The sequence below is a fragment of the Silene latifolia genome, chromosome 11, assembly GCF_048544455.1.
Source record: "Silene latifolia isolate original U9 population chromosome 11, ASM4854445v1, whole genome shotgun sequence".
NCBI lineage: Eukaryota > Viridiplantae > Streptophyta > Magnoliopsida > Caryophyllales > Caryophyllaceae > Silene > Silene latifolia.
The window spans coordinates 89101075-89123439 of NC_133536.1; the positions used below are offsets into that span (position 1 = coordinate 89101075).

Genomic DNA, 22365 nt, shown 5'->3' on the forward strand with positions numbered 1-22365 from the left:
TTTATACAACGTAATACGGTGTGTATACATTAAATGCACCAAAGACATTTGCCATATTACTGTAGTAAATGTAGACTTATGGGAGGATGGTGGAGTAAATCCCGGAGGTGAGATTTTCACCTTGACTTTGTGTTTACAACAAAAATATACTTTTTGAAGAAGGAAAGGTCCATTTAGATATTTACATGACACACTTGGCATTGTATTGGAAAATGAAACTTGATATTCAAATTTAATCCACTAATACCAAGTACCAAGTAGCCTAGAAAACAATTTACAGGACGGAAATAACCAAAGCACTCCTCAGAAAAACCACAACTATGTACAAACAGAGTACAAATGAAAGGTGGACTGACGAGAATATACAAAAAATAACATATCCTCAAACACAAATTCTTAACTAGTTCAACCCAAACTTTTTGTTAAACTCCTGCTCTAAAGCTTCAACATCTCGGGATTTTCGGGCCAACTTCTTATTCTTCTTGATAGTTATCAACTTGTCATATACACACCAGGGAAAGCTGAGAAAATGATCTCGGTTCATCCCATTGTTGTATTGACCATAATAACTTGCATGGTAAGTAACATAATACCAAGCTGATGCTTTCGCATACACGTCATTCTCTCCTAAAACCGAATCATCATCTCGTTCCTTGAACCATGACCGAGCTTCTTTCCTCAATGACCTGACTGCCAAAGTAACTGCTTCAGCATCTTTCCTCTTATCGAAGGACTTTGACATCTTCATTATATTTCCACTCAGAATTTCAGCTTCGGTTTTTATTCCATAATAATCCATCAAATTCCCGAGCCTGTAGTCGTATTGAGTTTTGTGATAATGGGCATCAGCAACATGATCCTCGAACCCGTCATGCTCCATGTCAGGGTCGTAAGAGCGCTTGGCCATTTCACGGGTGAATTCTCTTATGGGTAGTGCTTGAGGAGATCTTGCTTTTACTTCCCTAAACAACTTTCCAATCACGTTGGTAGACTCGTAGGTTGGCTTGTCGGGCTTATCCATAAAATCAGGGAATTCTTTTACATAGAGATTCTGTGGAATAACAGCAGGAACGCCAGTTTTGGGGAAGTCAACAGCAATGGAAAAAAGCTTTGCAAGCTCTATACATTGGCTACTCATTGCCTTGTTGACCTGCCTGTCAGCAAAGGCAGTGTGTGCATTTGAAATTATCCCTAAACTGTCATTGATTATATAGTTCGCAAAGTATTCCATCACTTCCTGCACAAGCAAAATTACAAATTAGTGAGAAATTCTCGGGTTATTTGGACAAAACAAAAAACAAGCATGTATAGTAGAAATTTAGAATAAAAAGCTAGAACCCCTGAGCACAAGTTGATCTAGCTAAAACCATAACTCTCACGTTTGGGGCGATGGGGATGCAGAAAAGTAGAAAACCAGATTGTCTACGTTAAAACTAAAGAAACAGAAAACTAGCAATACATATATGCATGAATCCTGCAGACATTCTCCTGTAGACTCAAACGTTCAATGGAACCAAAGTAGAGCTACACTTATGTTACTATAGAACAAGGTTTAGCAGCAGTATATTTCAGATATACAATGAAACCAAAGTAGAACTACACTTTCGGAGAAAGTAGCAAGCTAATAGTTCTAGAACGACTCGAACCCGACTTGTGACTGTTCTCACCGGCTGTTTAGAGCGATTAAGTCCTTACGAAAATGAACTAGTTCAAAATCAGATGTGATATTAGTATGACTGTTTAAATGATTAAACAATGTATAATACACAGAGGATTAAAATATTAAGAGAAGAAAAACAACCTCCATGGTAACATCATGATCAAGCTCTTCACTCTTTTCAGCTGAGTAATCCATGGGTTCAACTTGGCGAGTAGGTATTAGCTCCGAGTCCCAACAGACAAAGTATATATCGCCGTCTAAGTCACTTCCAGAACATTCATTTGGATGAGGCCTGAAATAGGAAATAACTATTTTTCAAATATCAAAATATCCAAAGTTACGCACTAACATGGGATATGTCATCACCGTGACACATGAGCTAGCACTGTTGATAATTAACTAGTATCTCCTCAGAGATCAATCTGTTTTATACAAAAGGGTTGTCATTCATTCTACTGAGAGAAGTGTTAGCTCAAATCCTCAGAATTTTTTTTATTTACTATTTAAAAACATTTGAAGGGCCTTATGATTAACTTTCCAAGCGGGTCCTCAAGACTGTTGAGACAACCTTGGCCACACTTTTCTCCTTCCAAATCTTTCGTAGATTTTCCCATCCATTCCCTTAATGCCGATTCCTATCTAGACAAGGGATGTCCCCTCCATTTCCCCAAAATTTCTCATTCAAAGATTACGGGAAAAAATGGAAGAATACATGGACAAACAATCTAATGAAACTATATTACCCAAAAGTAGGAAAATGCATACACACACAAACCAAAGCATTATTCAATAAAGTGTTACATTCCAATAGTTGGATGGGAACTCTGGGTACCTAAACCACTTCTCCTAACTAGAGTACGCATTCCACAACAACCACGAAAAAATACGTTCCAAAGATGATGGGTGGACAGTACATAGAAAATACATTTGAATGTAATACACATGCATTACATGGAATAGTGGGGTACTGAGGTTTGTATGAGACGGTCTCACATGTGAGATAAATAAATAAATTTACATCCTTATGAATTCCTCATTCATAGTTGAGTCTTATATGAGATGATCACATGAAAAGCCAATCAAATATTTATACCTACTTCATTTAGTAATACAGTGAACGGATGGGTCTCACGTGTTAGAAAGCCCCGTGCAAATTTTTGTATTTGTTTTTTACTGTTAACATTTCACAATGTAAGACTTTCCCATTTGAGTTGAATATAAATAATAATGTTTCAAAGCCACCGACAAAGCACTTCGAACTGAAACATATCTTACAAAAATTTAATTTTAATACCTCATCCCTTTCTGGGGAAACACAACGCAATCAACCATGTGATGTAAAGCAGGAACATCTACCGCCGTCAAAACACGCACATCACCAGGATGCAGACAGGGATTCTTAGCAACAACCACCTTTCGTTGCAAAACACAATTTGGTTCACCCTCAGAGCCTCTATTTACGATTAGTTCGTTTCCAACATCTCGGAATCTTCCACCAGAAACCTGAACAAATACCTGACCATATTCCAAGGATTTGGTTTCATCAAGGCAACCCATTAATGCTCTACCTTTTGGAAGAAAAATTCTTGTTTTTGTCCTCAATTCCTGCAACTTTGCTTCACGGAACGATTGCAGCATCATTGACAGGAATGGTTCAGCATCTGGCTTGTAGCCACATTTAAGCATTTCTTTAAGAATGTTAGTAACCTCCCCAGGGCACATAAGTTCCAGTGCCGATTGTGCCTTAAGTGGGTCTGTTAGAATGGCATCCAATTGTTCTAGAGCTTCTTTTTGTTTCTTTTCAAACGCACGATCTTGTACACCAAGGGTTGACAAAAGGGTAATCAACTGACGATTCAAATAACAAGGTTGATACTTACTATACGCAAGCACATCCAGTTTATTGTTTTCTGATTTATACTTACACATACTAGGTCGCAGAGATAGCTTCCAAAGTGATGTTGGATCGACAGCGACAACCCCCTTGTATCCACCATATCTGATCTGGAAAGCAGACGGCATAGAACTTTTGAAACCACATTTAGTTGCCACTTTGCGAGCAAAATCAGCTGATATTTTCCCAATGCCATCAGAGAACACATATGATTTTAACCCGTGAATAATTTTTACATCAGGTATCTGATCTACTTCATGACTAGCAACAGTGAGAGTTTCTGTTGATGACCCAAAAGATTGACCAAGTCTAGCTGCATATTTTGCCACATTTCTAATATCTTTAAAATCGCCCATCCAAGTTCTAATATCGGACGCAGAGAGTCCAGGCCGGGAAGCAAACATCCACGCAGAGTTTTCTCGCAATTGACTTGATGAGAAGGCCAGGAACTCAAACTTCTTATCATCAATAACTATGCCGTTTCTCAGAACGGAACGAATCCTTCCATCGATTTCAGTTCGCCTGACTACACTAAATTCAGAGGAGATACGCGGAGACAAATCTGTTGAGTATAGTTTCTCCAAATTCTCGTCCACAAAAGACACGCGAAGAAAGTTATTTATGTCATTGGAAAAATTCCTAATCACCCTATTAGAAACATTCACCTCTGGCCCACAAAAGTACACTCTACATGGAGTTACTTGAACTCTGCGGACGTAAACCAACCCTTCATCTAATGAAATAGTTGGCCTTGCAGGACGTCTCCTAGATGAGAGATACTTGGTATACTCTTGTTTTAACCACTCAACTGGGTTATAGCAGCACTCCTTCTCGTGGTGCAGTCTTTCGAGTGCAGATTCAATGCAGGCCTTGTCAATCCTACATGGATCGATCATCTGATAGAAACTACGGTTTAGATTTGGGCCAGCAAGGCATCCATTTTGGATCAAGTTATTCACCTTAAACAAGATCTCGAATGGTAACTTGATTCCTCTGGGAGGAGAAACTATTGGAACAAGTTCAAAGTTCTGGGAGAAGGTATTGCCTTGCTTTAGAGTGAAGGGCCCTTCATTCTCTTTGAAGTAAACAAAGTTATCTTTGAAGTCTGGAAGCTCACTGTTATATGGGAGCTCTAAACAAAAGACAGATGATTGTCCTATGCAACATAAGGCGGTGAAATCGGTTGTCCTAAACCACTGATCATCTTGTGCATCCTTAAAAAAATTGTTGATAAAAAACTGTAGGAAAGTACGTTCAGCCTTTTCGAAAATCCGAGGAGCACCAAACAGCTGAAATATTAGGAAAACATTGTCACACTTTTACTTTATAGCATTGAATGGAGGTAAGAACATAGACTTGGTCAAGAATAGATTAACATTTAAATAGCACAAAGATGAAAATTAGTGGATTGCTCAACAAGAGACCAAGTACTTTAGCCTACAATTTGAGCGTTATGTTTACGTATGTTGCCCATAAGGAGCTAGTTGGTATATTGACAGCAGAATAACTTCTTCAGCTATATAAAAACAACAACAAAGCCTTAGTCCCAAAGCGATTTGGGGTTGGCTAACATGGACTGTCTTATGGGACGGTCGTGTGATCAACAAAAAAAACAGAGAAAAGGGAAACACAATGGTAAAACGAAGTAAGATGTTTTGTGAACACTTAAAACTAAAAGTTGTGAGCGATACTGGTTGAGTAAGCAAGGTCAGGATAGCGTTTTGTAAATCCACGAAGAATGGTGCCATGAGAGACAGAAATCAGACAGTTTACAGTAATAGGTCAGCAAGCAAGGTGATACTGGTTGTGCAACCAAATTTCTCCCCACGGAAGAATGGTGCCAAGAGAGACAGAAATCAGATAGTTTACAGTTTACTCTAAAAGTTGTGAGCGTTTTGTATCCTAAGGACGGATTCTAACGCTGAAGTACTGAACAAGGAGGTTGACACAAATTGGCAGAAGTTATCCTAAAACGCCCCACGGAAGAGACCAAAGAAGTGCGTTTGCAACAGCAATTAACAAGTTGGCAAAAGAAAGGTTACTAAATAGCCTCTTCATTAAGCTGAAAAGAATAAGGGGTAAATTAACAAATTTACAACAGGCAAAGTCACGTTTTCAGGACCTTTGCTACATGTTCTGATCAGAAGCTACTAAAGAATTGTGCATACATTCCTCCTCAAAAAGTCATTAGAAAGTGATGATATTATGTTATCAAGAAGGTTTTGAAACAGCATTCAAGATTTAAAGCCATGTATTCCTATGACATAAAGCAAAGAAAGAACGACATTATTCCTTCATTATCCTTAATTCCCTAATCCCTAGTAGTTATTGCAGTAATGGTTTTAAGAATTCAAAAAAGCATCTATAAAATCAAAATGTAGTACGGAGTATAATATGTTGCAGTATCAAAGTGTTAGGAGTGTTAGCATAGGCACAGTGAGACAACGCTTGTCTTAGATAAATACATAATGTATAAAAACTATGCAAACCATAGAATACATCTTTATCCAATAGACCACAAAATGTAATAGTAGTTCCAGCTTCCTACCAAGTTCGCATTTGTAAAGGCAAATCTTAGTTTCCAATTTGTTGTCATGAAATATAACATCCTCCTTCCAAGGATCTGCTAACCAAGCCATGAAAGGAATGCAGTCAAAAAATATGACAGGGTTCACTCAACCCCATCAGATTCTCTATTAGAGGCTACGCGAAATGGATGTTACATATTCATGCCAACTTAGGAACTGTAGCCTAAACTCTAAGCCAAGACTTTTTTTATTACATACAGGAATGCAGACAAAAAATATATATAATTGTTCAGTCAGGTTGAGATACATACCTGGATCAGAAGATACTTTGAATGACAACCACGTGGGCGTCGCAGTTCAATCTGCCAAATACTCTCGTAAGATAGTTCAAGCTTGTATTCCTTGGAATTGGAGCTAAGCTCGAAATACAATTTCCTCAGACTATGGCCGAATGATAGCGAAACTTCAGGTACCTCCCAAAATCTAACGAATTCATCATTTGCAGTTTGACATCCAACATGCAGTGTTATATTCTCGATCTTATGCTGATTAGTTCTTGGTCGAGGCACAATATCTTGATCCACCTCCCGCGCCTTCAAATAGTTACTTTGAAACCATAATTTCTTAGGAGGTTCACACAAACTCATGATAACACGTGCAAATTTAACTGCAGTGAATTGTACTATGACATATACTCTGACCCCGCCAGACTTAAACGGCCTTACTTTCAAAGCATAAACCGTTCCTTCGCCTGTGTGAGACTCCAAATATGTTTTGACTTGTTCCGCAGACACAGTAGATGGGAAACCTGACACCTGGATTGTCTTCCCCATATAGTAAGAGTAGGTAAAGAAATGCCACTGCAAATAACCAAGAAAGGTGTTTAGATCCTCCAGAGTTGAAGAGAAAAAAAAAATCAACATGATAAAAATTACTCTAATAGTAAAGAAAATATGTATTCCTCGTCTATGTGGACTTTATATATGCACCCATATGCATTAATATATTGTTCTATCCATTTATAGCAAACACTATATATGCACCCATATGCCATATTACTTCAAAGTCTCAGACCATAAGAATAAAAGCCGATTAGGAGAAACCAGCAAAGCAATCAAAGTATGAGACACTGGTAAGCAGCATTTTTACCAAATACTCCCTTCACTTTTAATGTCCTCTTTTCCCAAAATTTATTCCAAATGGGTGAAGTACCAATATTACCGCTAATCTTTTAACTGACTCGCTCGATGTAGCACAGGCACACACAGCGAGACAAGGATGAGAAAAGAAGATAATTAGTATGCCGTAGAAGGCAATGATACTAAACAGAATCTTATGATTGATTGACAATCATATTGTATCCAAAACAAAGACTGATGCAGTAGATATTCCCTATAATGAGAATGAAAGAAAAAGGGAGTGAGTAAGTGACATCAGAATTCAGAAAGTATTGAGATGTGCAGACATGAACTCAAACAACACAAATAACCGCCAATTTCAACTCGGATATCTAACAAAAATCTTTACATCAGAAAAGCTAAACACGAATTCTTGTGTAAGATGGATATATCCGTCTTAAACATGAAATCAAACGGATCAAATAGTTAGATGGGACAAAAAGCACAAGGCCTTGGAAATGACAAAAAAGCTATATGACCCTTTTAAACTTGACGGATATGATCGTGTCTTAAAAGAGATCAACTGCTAAACTACCAAAAATACCTTGAATTTCCCTGTTAATCCAAAGAATAATGACAAGAAAACAAAATATGATTTCTAAAGAAGCAACCATGAATTATCATAACATGATCATCTTGAAACAGTGTGTATTAAGTATAAATTAAGAAATATAGACAAGAACGAGAAAGTAAAAAGAAAGTGAAGAGGACCTTAATAATGAAGGAGCGGGATGATAGGAGAGAAAACTGTTTTGACTGTAATCAGTTGATAGTCACAAGTAAAGTATATACGAAAGGGAAGGGAAGCCAAAAAGGTTGTTTGGGAAGTGCCCACTTCTTCTTCGTTTCACTCGACTACTGGACTGTTGCCGTCAACACTTCCAACTTTCCAAGTCAATTTTAATTTTATTATTGGGAATCTTTCTTTTTCTTTTACTGCTTACGTATTCAACCCTACTCTTTTTTCTGACTCTTTTGCGTCACCATTCACCAATCACCACCTGCCAAGTAACCAATTTCCCAAGTTACATGTAACATTACCACTTACGGCTTGCCTGCAATCCATGGAATAATCATAGGTAAATTTTAATTGGGTGATAATTACTTGGGAAGTTAATTACTTGGATAATGACTTCCTTGAACATAGGTTTGACATATAGGAGTAATAATTACTTATTACTGAATAGATGTTTTACTCCCTTAATCATCACCCAGGGGAGGGTGGTAAATGTATTACTCCTTCATAACGGTAATAGATTCGAGAGGTGAATAATTACTCTTATACCAAACATGCAAAACGTACCTTAAATATCACTCCCATGTTCATTACCCTCCTTCTACCATCAATCCAAGCAAGTCATTAAACACAAATAGGATCTTACAACCTGTTGTACAGTAGTATTGTACAACAAGCTCATTCCGCTCATATATTATATATTAAACTATCTAAGCCCAATAAAAATAAAAAAAATCTACGCATCTCCTTATTCCCTAATTCTGATTTCTTTTCAGTCGACAAACCCGCCTCTTTCTTTTTTCTAAATTTCTCTTAAACGACAGTCAACAAATCTCTCTTCTTTATAATTTTGATTCTAAAATGGTGAAAGGGAAGCAATTGACATCATCATCAAGGAAGAAAAACGCATCTAACAATATTTCGGTGAAGGAGATGCAATTTACATCATCATCAAGAAGGAAAAATGCATCTAATAATACTTTGAGGTAAATTTCTACACCAATCATACAAACTATTATTAAAATAAAACGAGCTAAAAAATACGAGCACATAAGAATACGAGCTATTAAGATAAGAATGCGAGCTAATGTAAAAAGAATACGAGCTTAAAAGAATCACGAACTTAAAAATACGAACACATAAGAATGCGAGCTATTAAGATAAAAATACGAGCACATACATACATAATTGATGGGAAAGGTAGAGAGAGAAAGCTCTTGCTTCTCTCTAAAATAATTAGGGTTTATCTGCACTATGGCAAAAAAACCTCGATCTAAACCTTCTCATCTTAGAAAATATATTAAATCTAAAGCAAAAGTAAGACTCTCTTTTAGCAATCTCAATAATCTTGATCTAGACGAACCAAGCATGGCGACGAATCTTGCTTCTGGAAGTGGTATCCCCCAGAAGGCAGACGCGAAGAGTACCAAATCGGTTGGTGAAATTGTAGGAATTGCCCCTTTGAAACTAGATTTAATTGGAGAACATGACATACCCTCTGAGAATGAAGAAGATGCTAACTTGGTTCCTGATAATGAAGCTACTGATGTTGAGGATGATAGTGGGTGGAATCAGGTCACAAGTCGGAAAAATTCCAAATCCCCAGTAAGTGATCCTAGTTCCACCTCTTCATCTTTGATACAATTATCCATGGAGGATGTCCAACTAGAGATAGATTACTGGTCCACTGCAGTAATTTGTTACGTCCTGGGAGGAAATCCCCCATTGGAACGATTATCTGGATTTGTAAATCAACTGTGGGGAAAATACAAATATGATAAGATCTCATTCCTCCCGAACGGTGTCTTTCTTGTGCGTTTTCCCACTATGGAATGCAAAGATCTCGTTCTCAAACAACGCTTCCCTATGTTTGATAACAAGCCACTAGTTGTGAAACCATGGACTGAAACAACATCACTTGCAAAGAAGAAGGTCAAAGATGTACCTATCTGGATTCGACTATGTGGTTTGGGACTGAAATTCTAGGGAGAGAAATGTTTAGCTAAGCTAGGGTCTCAATTTGGTACTTTTATGCGTGCTGATGGTGCTACTATGGATAAAACCAGATTGGGATATGCAAGGCTAATGGTAGAGGTTCAAGTAGGGTAGGATTTGCCTGATAAGCTCTACTTTAAGGAGGGGAAAGGGATGGAAGTCAGTGTGCTGGTTGACTATGAGTGGAGGCCTGATATATGTTCTGCTTGTAAAGGAATTGGGCACAACTCTGAACAATGCAGGAAAAAGGCAACTGCTCCCACCATTGTGCTTGCTCCTGGCAAGCCTAACACAGACTCGGGTGTGGAGACCTATAGTGAGACCTGCTCCCCCTCAGAGACCTAAATCTCCTGTGCAAACTACTGTGGTCACTACTGTGACTTCCCCTAACCGTTTTGGAGGTCCTACCTATCATAATTCTAGTGTGTTAATTCATGTGAGCCCTATTATTCAACTTACTAGGCAGGAATATGTCACACCTCCTTCACCCTCCAAGTCTTATGCTGAAGTAGTGGTCAGTGACAATGAAAATGCTAGTCCTGATAAGAATGAGGGATGTATTACACCAATACTGCTTAATAATGGATAATATAGGCTGTTGGAATGTTAGAGGCATAAACAACCTTAATAAACAAGCAGAGATAAAATGGTTTTTGCATTTGAATAAAGTAGGACTTTATGGTTTAGTTGAGACTAAGGTGAAGACTCAGGATTTCCACTCTATTCTAAATAACCTGGGTCAACACTGGTGTGGTATTAATAACAATTTACATCACCCTGGAGGTCGTGTTTAGATTATCTGGGCTCCTCAGTTTTTTCATGTGACTACTACAGCTTGCTCTGCCCAACAAATTACTGTAAAAGTATCAGAAATTGCTACACGTGATAATTTTTGTTTTACAGTGGCCTATGGCTCTAATGATGAGACTAAAAGAATATTTTTGTGGAGTGAACTGTAGCAGATTAGTACAACGCTTACTCTTCCTTGGTGTGTGTGTGGGGATTTCAACACTTTACTCAATTATAATGAGAGATTAGGTAGACCTGTTCTATGGAGTGAAATTGCTGACTTTGGGCATTGTGTTGATTATTGTGATATCACTGATATTCAAGCTCAGGGATCGTTTTTTACCTGGAACAACAAACAAGAGCCTTCCACTAGAGTGTATTCTCATATTAATAGATGTCTAGTATCTAATGACTGGCTGCTGAAATACCCTGACAGTTATGCCTTTTTCATGAATGAAGGCTTATTTGATCACACTTCAATTTTGTGTTATAGAAGGCACAGTAGCCATACAAGAAAACCAACATTTAGATACTTTAATATGTGGGGGTATGGATCCTGAATTCAAAGAGAGGGTCAAAATGGAGTGGAATAAGCACGTATCAGGAATATCCATGTTTCAAATTGTTACCAAACTCAGGAATCTCAGAAAACCTCTGAGGCAGTTGAATAAAAACAGATATTCTGACATAGAGAAAGCTACTGCAGTGGCAAGACACCAACTGGATGACATTCAAACTATACTACATAGCCACCCTGAGGACATGGTACTCAGACAAGAATAAAGGGAGGCAACAAAGGTTTATTATGGGCTACAAAAAACTCAATTCAGCTTCTTGCAACAAAAAGACAAGACGGAATGGCTCAAGGAGGGGGATGAAAACACTGCTTTTTATCATAGGAAGATTAAGGCTAGGCAGGTGCATAATAAAGTTCTTCAAAATAAGGATATGCATGGCCATAGTCATTTTGCTCCTGATGCTATTGAGAATGCCTTCTTGGAATATTATCAAGACCTGCTGGGGACTAGTAAACCAGTCACTAAACTCCATTTTCCTACTGTAAGGTCAGGTAGTATCATTGTTCCGGGTGTAATTCCGAAGCAGTTATTTGTTACCACTCGTGGCTTGTAGAATGACGTCTTTGGTTGAATCCTTCTTTCGGCCTCTCCTGAAACAATGAACAAACTGAGGGCTCGGCTTTGGCCGAGCGTACTCACTCCGACGCTCAAGTCAGTGAACTTAAAGAGATAAGTTGTGTGTTACTTGGCGAAGTATATGTTGTAGAGAGATAAGGAAGATATTACCAGATTATGAGGTGTTTAGGTTAAATTGTGGATCCTTTCCTCAATGAGAGTTGAGGAGTATTTATAGACTTTCACCTTTTGTCACGTAGTGGCCAAGTGGCTAGCAGGTGGAAAGACTGATCTACCCTCGGCCGAGGGACCCATGGCAGGCCGGCGGGCCCTGTTGACTCGCCGCCGAGGGGTCTTGGATATGAGTACGCGGATATGTGCCCCGGCTGGCTAGTTGTCCTAGCCGAGGCACAAGAGACAGGCCGACAGGCTGCGTCGGTTAGGCTGTCTAAGTCGTTGACTTGCTGTGGATATCTTTGACCTTGCTCAGTATGTTGACTCGGTCAGCGGGTGCAGAATATGCCCCATCAATTTGCCCCCAGCGTAGTCTATGCCGTGGTATGGACCTTCGATGAGTGTTGAGCGTATTCTGCGCAAGTAAAAATTTTCTGCCCCGGCTTCTTCTACCTCGGCTTGGTTCTGCCTAGGCCGTACCGTATCATATCCCCCCTCCACATGGATGCGTAATGGACATCAGATGTGGAAAAGAAAGTGGCGCTGGCTGAGACCGAGGTTGTGAGTGCCGTGTGCTTTTGATTGCCCCCAGCCGGTGCTGCCAAGCTTGGTTGAATCAGCGGGCCGTGGGGCAAGTAGATACCAAGGAGCGTGTTGAAGAAGATACGTCTATTGGCATTTCTGTCAAGGAGCGTGTTGAAGAAGCTTTGTAACTGTTTGTCGATTGACATTCCATGTGATGCGTGTCTTTTATATAAGGTTTTCATCTCATTTTTACACGCATTTCTGTGCTTTTTATGTAGCATCTGGCTACAAATACCCCCGAATATTCTACTTTGGTCCGTTTATTTTAATTTGCAGGAATTGACCGAGAAGGAGCTAAATCGAGCCTTAATTGTCCCAATTGTATGCATTCATGGGAAACAAGGAGCCGGAGTTTAGGAATCTTACACTTGGAGGACATACGAGCTGAGTTAAGGAAGAAATTCAAGTCCTGATGCGCCTATATAGCTCGATCGAGTGGTTTACTGCTCGATCGAATGCTTTATACACTCAAGATTGGTCGATCGACCAGTTTAAGGAGTCGATCGAGGAGGTTCAGCAAGCAGTGCTCGATCGAGAGGTAGTTCTAGCTCGATCGAGTGACTTAGAGTTCGATCGAGTAATCTCTCTGCTCGATCGAGGGGATTTCGTGTGTTTTTGGTTTATTTCCGCCTAATCTTTTATGGGCTTTTGTAATCAGTCCATAGATTAGGTTTAAGACAGTTTTGCAGTATAAGACTGAGGAGAACATGACGTTACTCGGATCTCCTTCACTACGTACATTTCCACTGTTACTTCTGTCACTATTCTTTGGAATTTTATTCTCTACTTTGCTACTCGGATTCGGTATTATCAATCTATTTATTTCTTAATCGTATTTATTGCTTTTAATTCCTTTTCCCTCTTTACTTTATAATAGTTCAATCATCTCTTTATAGTTTGTCATCATGCTTAGTTTCAATTATTCAGTTATTGTAATTATTAATCCGACGATTATGAGTAGCTAATTTCCTATGCTAAGACTATAGGAGACCCATGATTTGAAGGGAGAGTAATCGATTTACTAGGTTAATATCAGTACCGTCTTTGTTGTTTAAATGCTGCAATTAATTGTAATTGCCTAATTGAGTCGACGCAATTAGACCCTTATTCTTGGTGGACCTTAACCTAGACCGAAAGGTTGGAAGAGGCAGACTAGTAGCGAACAATAGAATATTGCAGCGAGGGCGAAAGTTAAACTGTTTACATTTTAGGGTGAATTAAGGACCGAAAGGTGACGTTCGCTACCCCTTAGACCGTGCTGCATTGACCTGGGACCTAGATTACTCGACCAGATAATTATGGTGAACCGTTTGTCTTAGCTATTCCCCTTTATCTGTTAAACCTTTCCTTTTATTTCTCTTTTCCTTGTCCTCTAGTTTAGAAATCACATTTTATAAACACCCAAATTGGTTACCTTGACGAACCTAGTTTTAGTGGACAAATTCCTACCTTTCTGTGGATTCGACCCGACTTCCCTAGCTATATTAGTTAGAGCCAGTTGGTTATTTTTGACAGGTACGCGACAGACGTGTCAAATTTTGGCGCCGTTGCCGGGGAGGTGGCGCATATTTGTTGCTTTAATTAAGTTTGTCTCTCGTCTCAAGGAATTCATTCCTTGAGGCTGATCTCATTTTCTTTGCGAAGCTTTGATTAGTTTTGCAGGTTAGTAGTCTATTTGCTAAGATGCCTACGATTACAGAGCATACAGAGCCATGTGGTAGATGCGGCGAGGAAGGGCATGACCTTTACGAATGCACGACAGGTGTAGAGCGTGCCCTTGCATATAAGAAGTTCAAGCAGGGAGTTCCTTTCTCCCAGCTATATGACGAGATAAAGAGCGTTTCTACCCCTTCTACGCCAATACCACAGCCGGTCTCTCCTTCTTCAAGAGAAGCAATTGCCGAATTGAAATCTATCATGTTGAGTATGTCACAAAGACAATCGATCTTTGTTATATCGGAGTTGAAAGAACAAGTCGCGCAGTTAACACTCGCGACAGACCAAGCCAAGACTCCTCCAATTTGCGATCCCGTCAGTGCGATGAATTTTCAAAGTGACCCTCCTCATGAAGAAGACGAGGTTTTGGCAGCTAACGATAACTCAGACGATGATCTAGACGAGTTTTTGCAGGAAATACTTGTTGCGTGTGCAGTAACCACTCGATCGAGCAACTCATCTACTCGATCGAGCGGTTCTAATCATCCGCGATTACTCGATCGAGTGACAATGGCGGCCGATCGAGTAACTATCTTTGAAGAAAGCACTCGATCGAGTGTCAAGACAGTCGATCGAGTGAAATTGAAGAAGAAACGGTCGATCGACCAAGAAAAGTATTCGACCAAAGGTCTTTGTAAGTGGCGGGAATCCTAATTTATTATCTAACACCGCCACCGTGTCATCTCCCCCGCATTGTGGAGACGTCACGCTTTGATAAGGGTAAAGAAAAGGTCGCAGGACCGCTCATCGCTACCAGGGTACCCTTCCCAAGTCGCCTCAAGGACGCAAGGATTGAGCAAAGCAGACGGTAAGTTCGTGGACATCGTGAAGAACCTCCAGTAACTTGTTCCTTTCTCCGAACTTGTTACTCGGTACCCACTTACGCTAAGTTTATGAAAGATATTGTGACGCGTAAGAGAAATTTGAGTGAATTTGAGACGATTTCATTTATGGAAGAGTCTAGTAACCTGCTGTTAAATAAGGCTCCTCCAAAAATGAAAGACCCGGGCAGCTTTTCTATTACTTGTGTCATAGGTAATATGGTTATTGATAAGGCCCTTTGCGATTTAGGTGCCAGTGTCAGCGTCATGCCCCTTCCTGTCTGCAAGAAATTGAAGATGAGTCACTTCAAGGTGACTAACATTACCCTACAGATGGCTGATAGATCTGTTAGGAGACCTTTAGGTGTCTTGGAGGATGTGCCTGTGAAAATAGGCAAGCTATACATCCCAGTAGATTTTATTGTTTTGGATATAGCTGAAGACACCCGGACCCAAATTATTTTAGGAAGACCGTTCCTTTGTACAGCTGGGGCCGTTATTGATGTCAGACAAGGGCGTCTGACTCTTGCAGTAGGGGATGACGCTATCACATTCAGTTTGCCCAGTACTTTAGCCCACCCAATGATAGAGGACACTTGTTATTCGGTCGATATCATTGATGAGTCTATTTATGACTTCTGGTCGGGTTCTTTTATGAAGGACCCACTGGAAGCTCTTATGCTTTTTGATGAGTGTGCAGATAGCCCAGAGGACGATGACGCTGCATTGGATTTGCTTGTTGATGATTTAGATGAGCATGAGGGAGAGCAGGTGGAACAAATGATCAGCACTCTTTGCTCCATTGAGGTAAAAGTACCGGAACGTAAGCCTCTCCCATCTCATCTTAAATATGCCTTTCTAGACGATACGAGCAAGATATCCAGTCATTGTTAGTGCCAAGCTTAGTGATGATCACTGACTTCTTTGTTAGTCTGTACTTAAGAAAAACAGAAAGCAATGGGCTATTCATGGATGATATCACGGGGATTAGTCCCGATATTTGTATGCACAGGATAGAGCTGGAGGAGGATCACAAACCGTGCAGACGGGTGGTCGTCGCGGTCAACTGAACCGAAGAAGATGCAGGATGTTGTGATGGCTGAGGTAATGAAGCTGCTGGATGCAGGTATTATTTATTCTGTAGGTAATTCTAGATGGGTAAGCCCAGTACAGGTAGTCCCGAAGAAAGGAGGGACAACTGTAGTTAAGAATGAGAAGAATGAATTAATACCTACCCGAGTAGTAACTGGTTGGCGGATGTGCATAGACTACAGACAGCTGAATGCCGCCACCAAGAAAGATCACTTTCCCCTTCCTTTTATTGATCAAATGGTAGAAAGGTTAGATTCTCATAAATTTTTCTGCTATTTAGATGGGTATTCGGGTTCTTTCGATCCCTATCCACCCGCACGATCGGCCAAGACTACATTTTTGTCCTAAGGGCGTTTTTGCGTATCGCGAGAATGCCTTTTGGTTTGTGCAATGCCCCCGCCACCTTCCAAAGGTGTATGATGGGGATATTTTCAGAGTATATTGAGTCTATCATGGAAGTTTTTATGGATGACTTTAGTGTATATGGAAGTGATTTTTCTAACTGTCTGTCTAACCTTGAGAAAGTGTTGCAGTATTTGTATTGAGGTTAACCTTGTGCTGAATTGGGAGAAGTGCCACTTTATGGTTAACGAGGGAGTTGTCTTAGGGCACTTGGTTTCTGATAGGGGAATAGAAGTTGACAAAGCAAAGGTGCAAGTGATTCAGCAATTACCACCTCCTGTTAATGTTAAGGGGGTGAGGAGCTTCCTTGGTCACGCTGGCTTTTATCGCCGGTTTATCAAGGATTTCTCCAAAATTGCTAAACCACTTACACATTTGTTGCTTAAAGATGCCCCTTTTGTGTTTTCGACGCTTGTCTTTCGCTTTTAACAGGTTAAAGCAGGCCTTAGTCTCCGCGCCGATCATCGGACCTCCCAACCGGGACTTGCCGTTTGAGATCATGTGTGACGCGAGTGACTATGCACTAGGAGCGGTGCTTGGCCAGAGGAAAGACAAAGCCTTGAATGCTATTTACTATGCGAGCTGAACTCTGGATGAGGCTCAAGTGAAGTACACTACCATCGAGAAGGAGCGTTAGTGTAGTTTATGCCTTAGAAAAGTTTCGTACTTATTTAGTTGGGTCGAAGTCACTGTCTTTACTGACCATGCAGCTTTGAGGCATCTCCTTGCTAAGAAGGAGGCTAAACCGCGGCTACTGAGATGGATACTCCTTCTTCAGGAGTTTGATTTGCAGATTAAGGATAAGAAAGGAGCCGAAAACGTTGTAGGCGATAACTTGTCGGTGATGCGACAAGAAGGGGAAGATTCTCTACCCATTGATGATTCTTTCCCTGACGATTCTTTAATTCTTTGTTATATCGTCTATTGTTGACCAGGAACCTTGGTATGCAGATATAGCTAACCGTTGTCGTGGCAAGCCGCGCCGACCTTTCTCATCAGAAAAAGAAGCGTTTTCGTATAACGCTAAGCAAAGATTTCGGGATGACCCTTACTTGTTTAAGGAATGTGCAGACGGTCTCTACAGACGGTGTATTCCGCAGTGGGAGACCAAAATAGTCCTGGAAGGCTTTCACTCCTCTTCATATGGTGGTCACCACGGTCCATCGCGCACCGTGGCTAAGGTACTTGATCTGGTTTTTTGGCCCTCTTTATTTCCGACGCCAAGTCTTTTGTTTTGACTTGTGATGCATGCCAACGATCAGGGAATATTTCGAAGAGATATGAGATGCCACAAAACGGCATCCTAGAGGTTGAGGTTTTCGATGTCTGGGGCATTGATTTCCAAGGACCGTTCCCGTCCAGTAAAGGTAACAGGTACATCATCTTAGTAGTGTAGACTATGTGTCAAAATGGGTTGAGGCAATTGCTTCACCCCATTGTGATGGTAAGACCGTGATAAAAATGTTCAAAAAGATCATATTCCCCCGTTTTGGTGTCCCTAGGGTCGTCATTAGTGATGGGGGGATGCATTTTAAGGAAAAGAAACTCACTTCCATACTGTCTAGAGTTGGTGTCCAACACCGGCGTGGTTTGGGGTATCATCCCGGACTAGTGGTCGTAGAGGTCTCTAATCGTGAGTGAAAGAGATCTTGTCTAAAGTAGTTTCTAAATCACGGAAAGACTGGAGTCTTAAGCTAGATGACACATTATGGGCCTATAGAACTGCCTTTAAGACACCAATTGGTGCATCACCTTATAGGTTAGTTTATGGGAAATCGTGTCACTTACCTGTTGAGCTGGAATGCAAGGCCTGGTGGGCAATTCGTGAGCTTAATTATGACCCTAAACTGTGTGGTCAGAATCGCCTTTTGCAGTTAGATGCATTGGAAGAGTTTAGGCTTAATGCCTATGACAGCTCGCGCATTTACAAGGAAAAGACGAAGAGATGGCATGACAAGAGAATCTTACCTCGGGAGTTTCATGTGGGGCAGAAGGTGTTCTTTGTTCAATGCCCGTTTGAGACTATTTCTGGCAAGTCAAGTCCGGATGGAGTGGTCCATACACGGTGACAGCTGTTACCAAATTTGGATCCGTGGAGCTTGAAGATTCCGAGGGTCATAGATTCAAGGTGAATGGCCAATATGTGAAGCATTACCATAAGGCAAGTGAAGCGGACAACCGCGTTGAAGTCTTGCACTTCGACGAGCTTGACGCGCCAGTTACTTGATACCAGAAAGGTCGTGCGGGACCTCTTAAACCAGCGCTCTCCGGGAGGCAGCCCGGACAGTTTTTATTTGTACTTTTTGTTGAACTATTTGTTTTTCTTTAGCTTTGCGTTAAACATTAGACGCTGCTTTATGAACAATTTTTGTGCCTTCCTTGCTTTTATGCGTCCTTTGCAGGTTAAGGTACTCGATCGAAGGATTTTTGTGTTCGATCGAGCACTTTCTGATGCGGCTGCTACTCGATCGAGGGATTATGTCCTCGATCGACCAGATCCCTAACCGTGCTTACTCGATCGAGTGGGTGTCACTCGATCGAGCCCTTCCAATACACTGGTTCGCTCGATCGAGCTGTTCCAGGCGCTCGATCGAGTAGTTATGACCTCCAGCTGCTGTGTTACGTCTACAAAGCCACTGTTTGACTTCCTTTGACCTCCCATGTTCATGGTCGGTTTGGGGAGGTCCCGCTATATGACGTTTTGTAAGTTTTCCGACTCCACTTCTCCCTTCTTTTCAGTTTGCATTTCTTTCCATATTTTTGGTACAATGAGGGCATTGTACGGTTTGGTTTGGGGAGGTATGCATCCATATCTGTGTCTGCATGTTTCTTGCATTTTTGCTTGCACGTTTATTTATTTCCGCATGCATTGTTGTTTTAATTAATTCAAAAAATTCATATAAAAATCATAAAATTCAAAAAATTTTCAAAATTTTCATGTTTAAATTGAGTCGGAACGTTTGACCATTGACGCTACTTTGAATCTTTACTTGAGCCTGGCATATTCTTGACATTTACCTGGCATGATTATGTGCATAATCTACGAGTTTTGTTTCTCTCTTATCTGAACGAATAGACTTGATTCTTTATGTCGGCAAGCTACAATACATTCTGAGGTTAGAGCTTATTAAACTGGTGACATTCATGACCGGTTTCATTTAGGATGTGAGTAGTACTCTCTTTAAGACATGTAACACCAATTTGCATAAGCATGAGTCCAGTCTTCTTAATACCTGTATGCATTCGGTCTGTGGATGGTGACACGTGTTAGGAGAGGCGGTCCCCCTTATTTCATTCTACCCGTGAGCCTCACATAGCCAAATTGCCTTTTTGTCCTATCAACTACTTTCTATAATACTTCCTACCCTAGCTGAGCTAGTAACGAGTAGTTCTTGGGAATGTTTTATTGCAACATGGTTATTGTACCTTGATTTCAGAAGATGGTGGAAGAATTGAAGGAAAAGAAAAAAAATGTGTTGAATTGTTGAAAAAAATGGAACGAAAAAAAATAAAAAAAAAATAATGCGAAAAAGAAAGAAAAAAAAAGAAAGCGAAAAAAACAAAGGAATGAAAAAGAATGAGAATTGCACAATGTTTCACACTTCCATGCCTTATTTATATCTTATGGGGAGTTGACGACTTTCGGTTTTGTGAGTTTAGTGCATAATTTTGCACCGTTTCATCTTGCTGTTATGAGTACGAAGTTGGGATGCAGTTTATATTTGGATCCGTTGTTGCTAGCCTAGCTATTAACCCCACATATCCAAATTCATTTTAGCCCCTTCTTACCCATTACCTCAATAACCCAAATGTAAGTCCTCGGCACGTGTCTTGGTCATTAGTATGGTTGGAATGCATATGTACGGTTGTAGAGACTTCATTCATGTTAACTGCATGCATGTTCTTATAGGTCGAGTTAGGTGAGTGTCTTGCTTCTTCCTATCTTTCACATATACTCACCTTGTACCTGATTTAGAGTGACGAGCGACCCGTGAGAGTCCGACATCTTTGAATCTGCAAGGTTGACGGTTGAGCATGAAACATTAATTTAACTCGTTTGCACTTTTCAGTTGCCACTTGTCATTTTGTTGCATTAAATTGGTTCTAGTGGATGATTTGTAGCTGATGCGTTGGTCCCGTTCTATTGTTCACCCTTAATTGCATTCATATTTGCTTGGGGACAAGCAAAGGTTTGGTTTGGGGAGATTTGATGCGTGTCTTTTATATAAGGTTTTCATCTCATTTTTACACGCATTTCTGTGCTTTTTATGTAGCATCTGGCTACAAATACCCCCGAATATTCTACTTTGGTCCGTTTATTGTAATTTGCAGGAATTGACCGAGGAGGAGCTAAATCGAGCCTTAATTTTCCCAATTGTATGCATTCATGGGAAACAAGGAGCCGGAGTTTAGGAATCTTACACTTGGAGGACGTACGAGCTGAGTTAAGGAAGAAATTCAAGTCCTGATGCGCCTATATAGCTCGATCGAGTGGTTTACTGCTCGATCGAATGCTTTATACACTCAAGATTGGTCGATCGACCAGTTTAAGGAGTCGATCGAGGAGGTTCAAAGCAAGCGTGCTCGATCGAGAGGTAGTTCTAGCTCGATCGAGTGACTTAGAGTTCGATCGAGTAATCTCTCGCTTTCGATCGAGGGATTTCGTGTGTTTTTGGTTTATTTCCGCCTAATCTTTTATGGGCTTTTGTAATCAGTCCATAGATTAGGTTTAAGACAGTTTTGCAGTATAAGACTGAGGAGAACATGACGTTACTCGGATCTCCTTCACTACGTACATTTCCACTGTTACTTCTGTCACTATTCTTTGGAATTTTATTCTCTACTTTGCTACTCGGATTCGGTATTATCAATCTATTTATTTCTTAATCGTATTTATTGCTTTTAATTCCTTTTCCCTCTTTACTTTATAATAGTTCAATCATCTCTTTATAGTTTGTCATCATGCTTAGTTTCAATTATTCAGTTATTGTAATTATTAATCCGACGATTATGAGTAGCTAATTTCCTATGCTAAGACTATAGGAGACCCATGATTTGAAGGGAGAGTAATCGATTTACTAGGTTAATATCAGTACCGTCTTTGTTGTTTAAATGCTGCAATTAATTGTAATTGCCTAATTGAGTCGACGCAATTAGACCCTTATTCTTGGTGGACCTTAACCTAGACCGAAAGGTTGGAAGAGGCAGACTAGTAGCGAACAATAGAATATTGCAGCGAGGGCGAAAGTTAAACTGTTTACATTTTAGGGTGAATTAAGGACCGAAAGGTGACGTTCGCTACCCCTTAGACCGTATTTGCATTGACCTGGGACCTAGATTACTCGACCAGATAATTATGGTGAACCGTTTGTCTTAGCTATTCCCCTTTATCTGTTAAACCTTTCCTTTTATTTCTCTTTTCCTTGTCCTCTAGTTTAGAAATCACATTTTATAAACACCCAAATTGGTTACCTTGACGAACTTAGTTTTAGTGGACAAATTCCTACCTCTCTGTGGATTCGACCCGACTTCCCTAGCTATATTAGTTAGAGCCAGTTGGTTATTTTTGACAGGTACGCGACAGACGTGTCACCATGGCTGCATGCTTGACATGTGTCTTGTTGTTGATTGGTTGACGCTTCATGGGCTTTGCCCTGATTGG

General features: G+C 40.3%; 1 protein-coding gene across 2 annotated transcripts; it reads right to left on the reverse strand.

Moving 5' to 3' along the window:
- Positions 1 to 200: 200 nt before the first annotated feature.
- LOC141611799 (RNA-dependent RNA polymerase 1-like) lies at positions 201 to 8195 on the reverse strand. 2 transcript variants are annotated; one of them, XM_074430437.1, is made up of 5 exons: positions 7972 to 8195; positions 6394 to 6942; positions 2955 to 4843; positions 1802 to 1952; positions 201 to 1237 (listed from the first exon to the last, which is right to left on the reverse strand). In XM_074430437.1, the coding sequence occupies exons 2-5, from the start codon at positions 6913 to 6915 to the stop codon at positions 401 to 403; spliced, it is 3399 nt and encodes a 1132-aa protein (XP_074286538.1). In that variant the 5' UTR covers positions 6916 to 6942; positions 7972 to 8195; the 3' UTR covers positions 201 to 400. The 2 variants fall into 2 exon arrangements, with proteins under 2 accessions (XP_074286538.1, XP_074286539.1); XM_074430438.1 differs by having other exon boundaries at positions 7805 to 7980.
- Positions 8196 to 22365: the final 14170 nt, after the last annotated feature.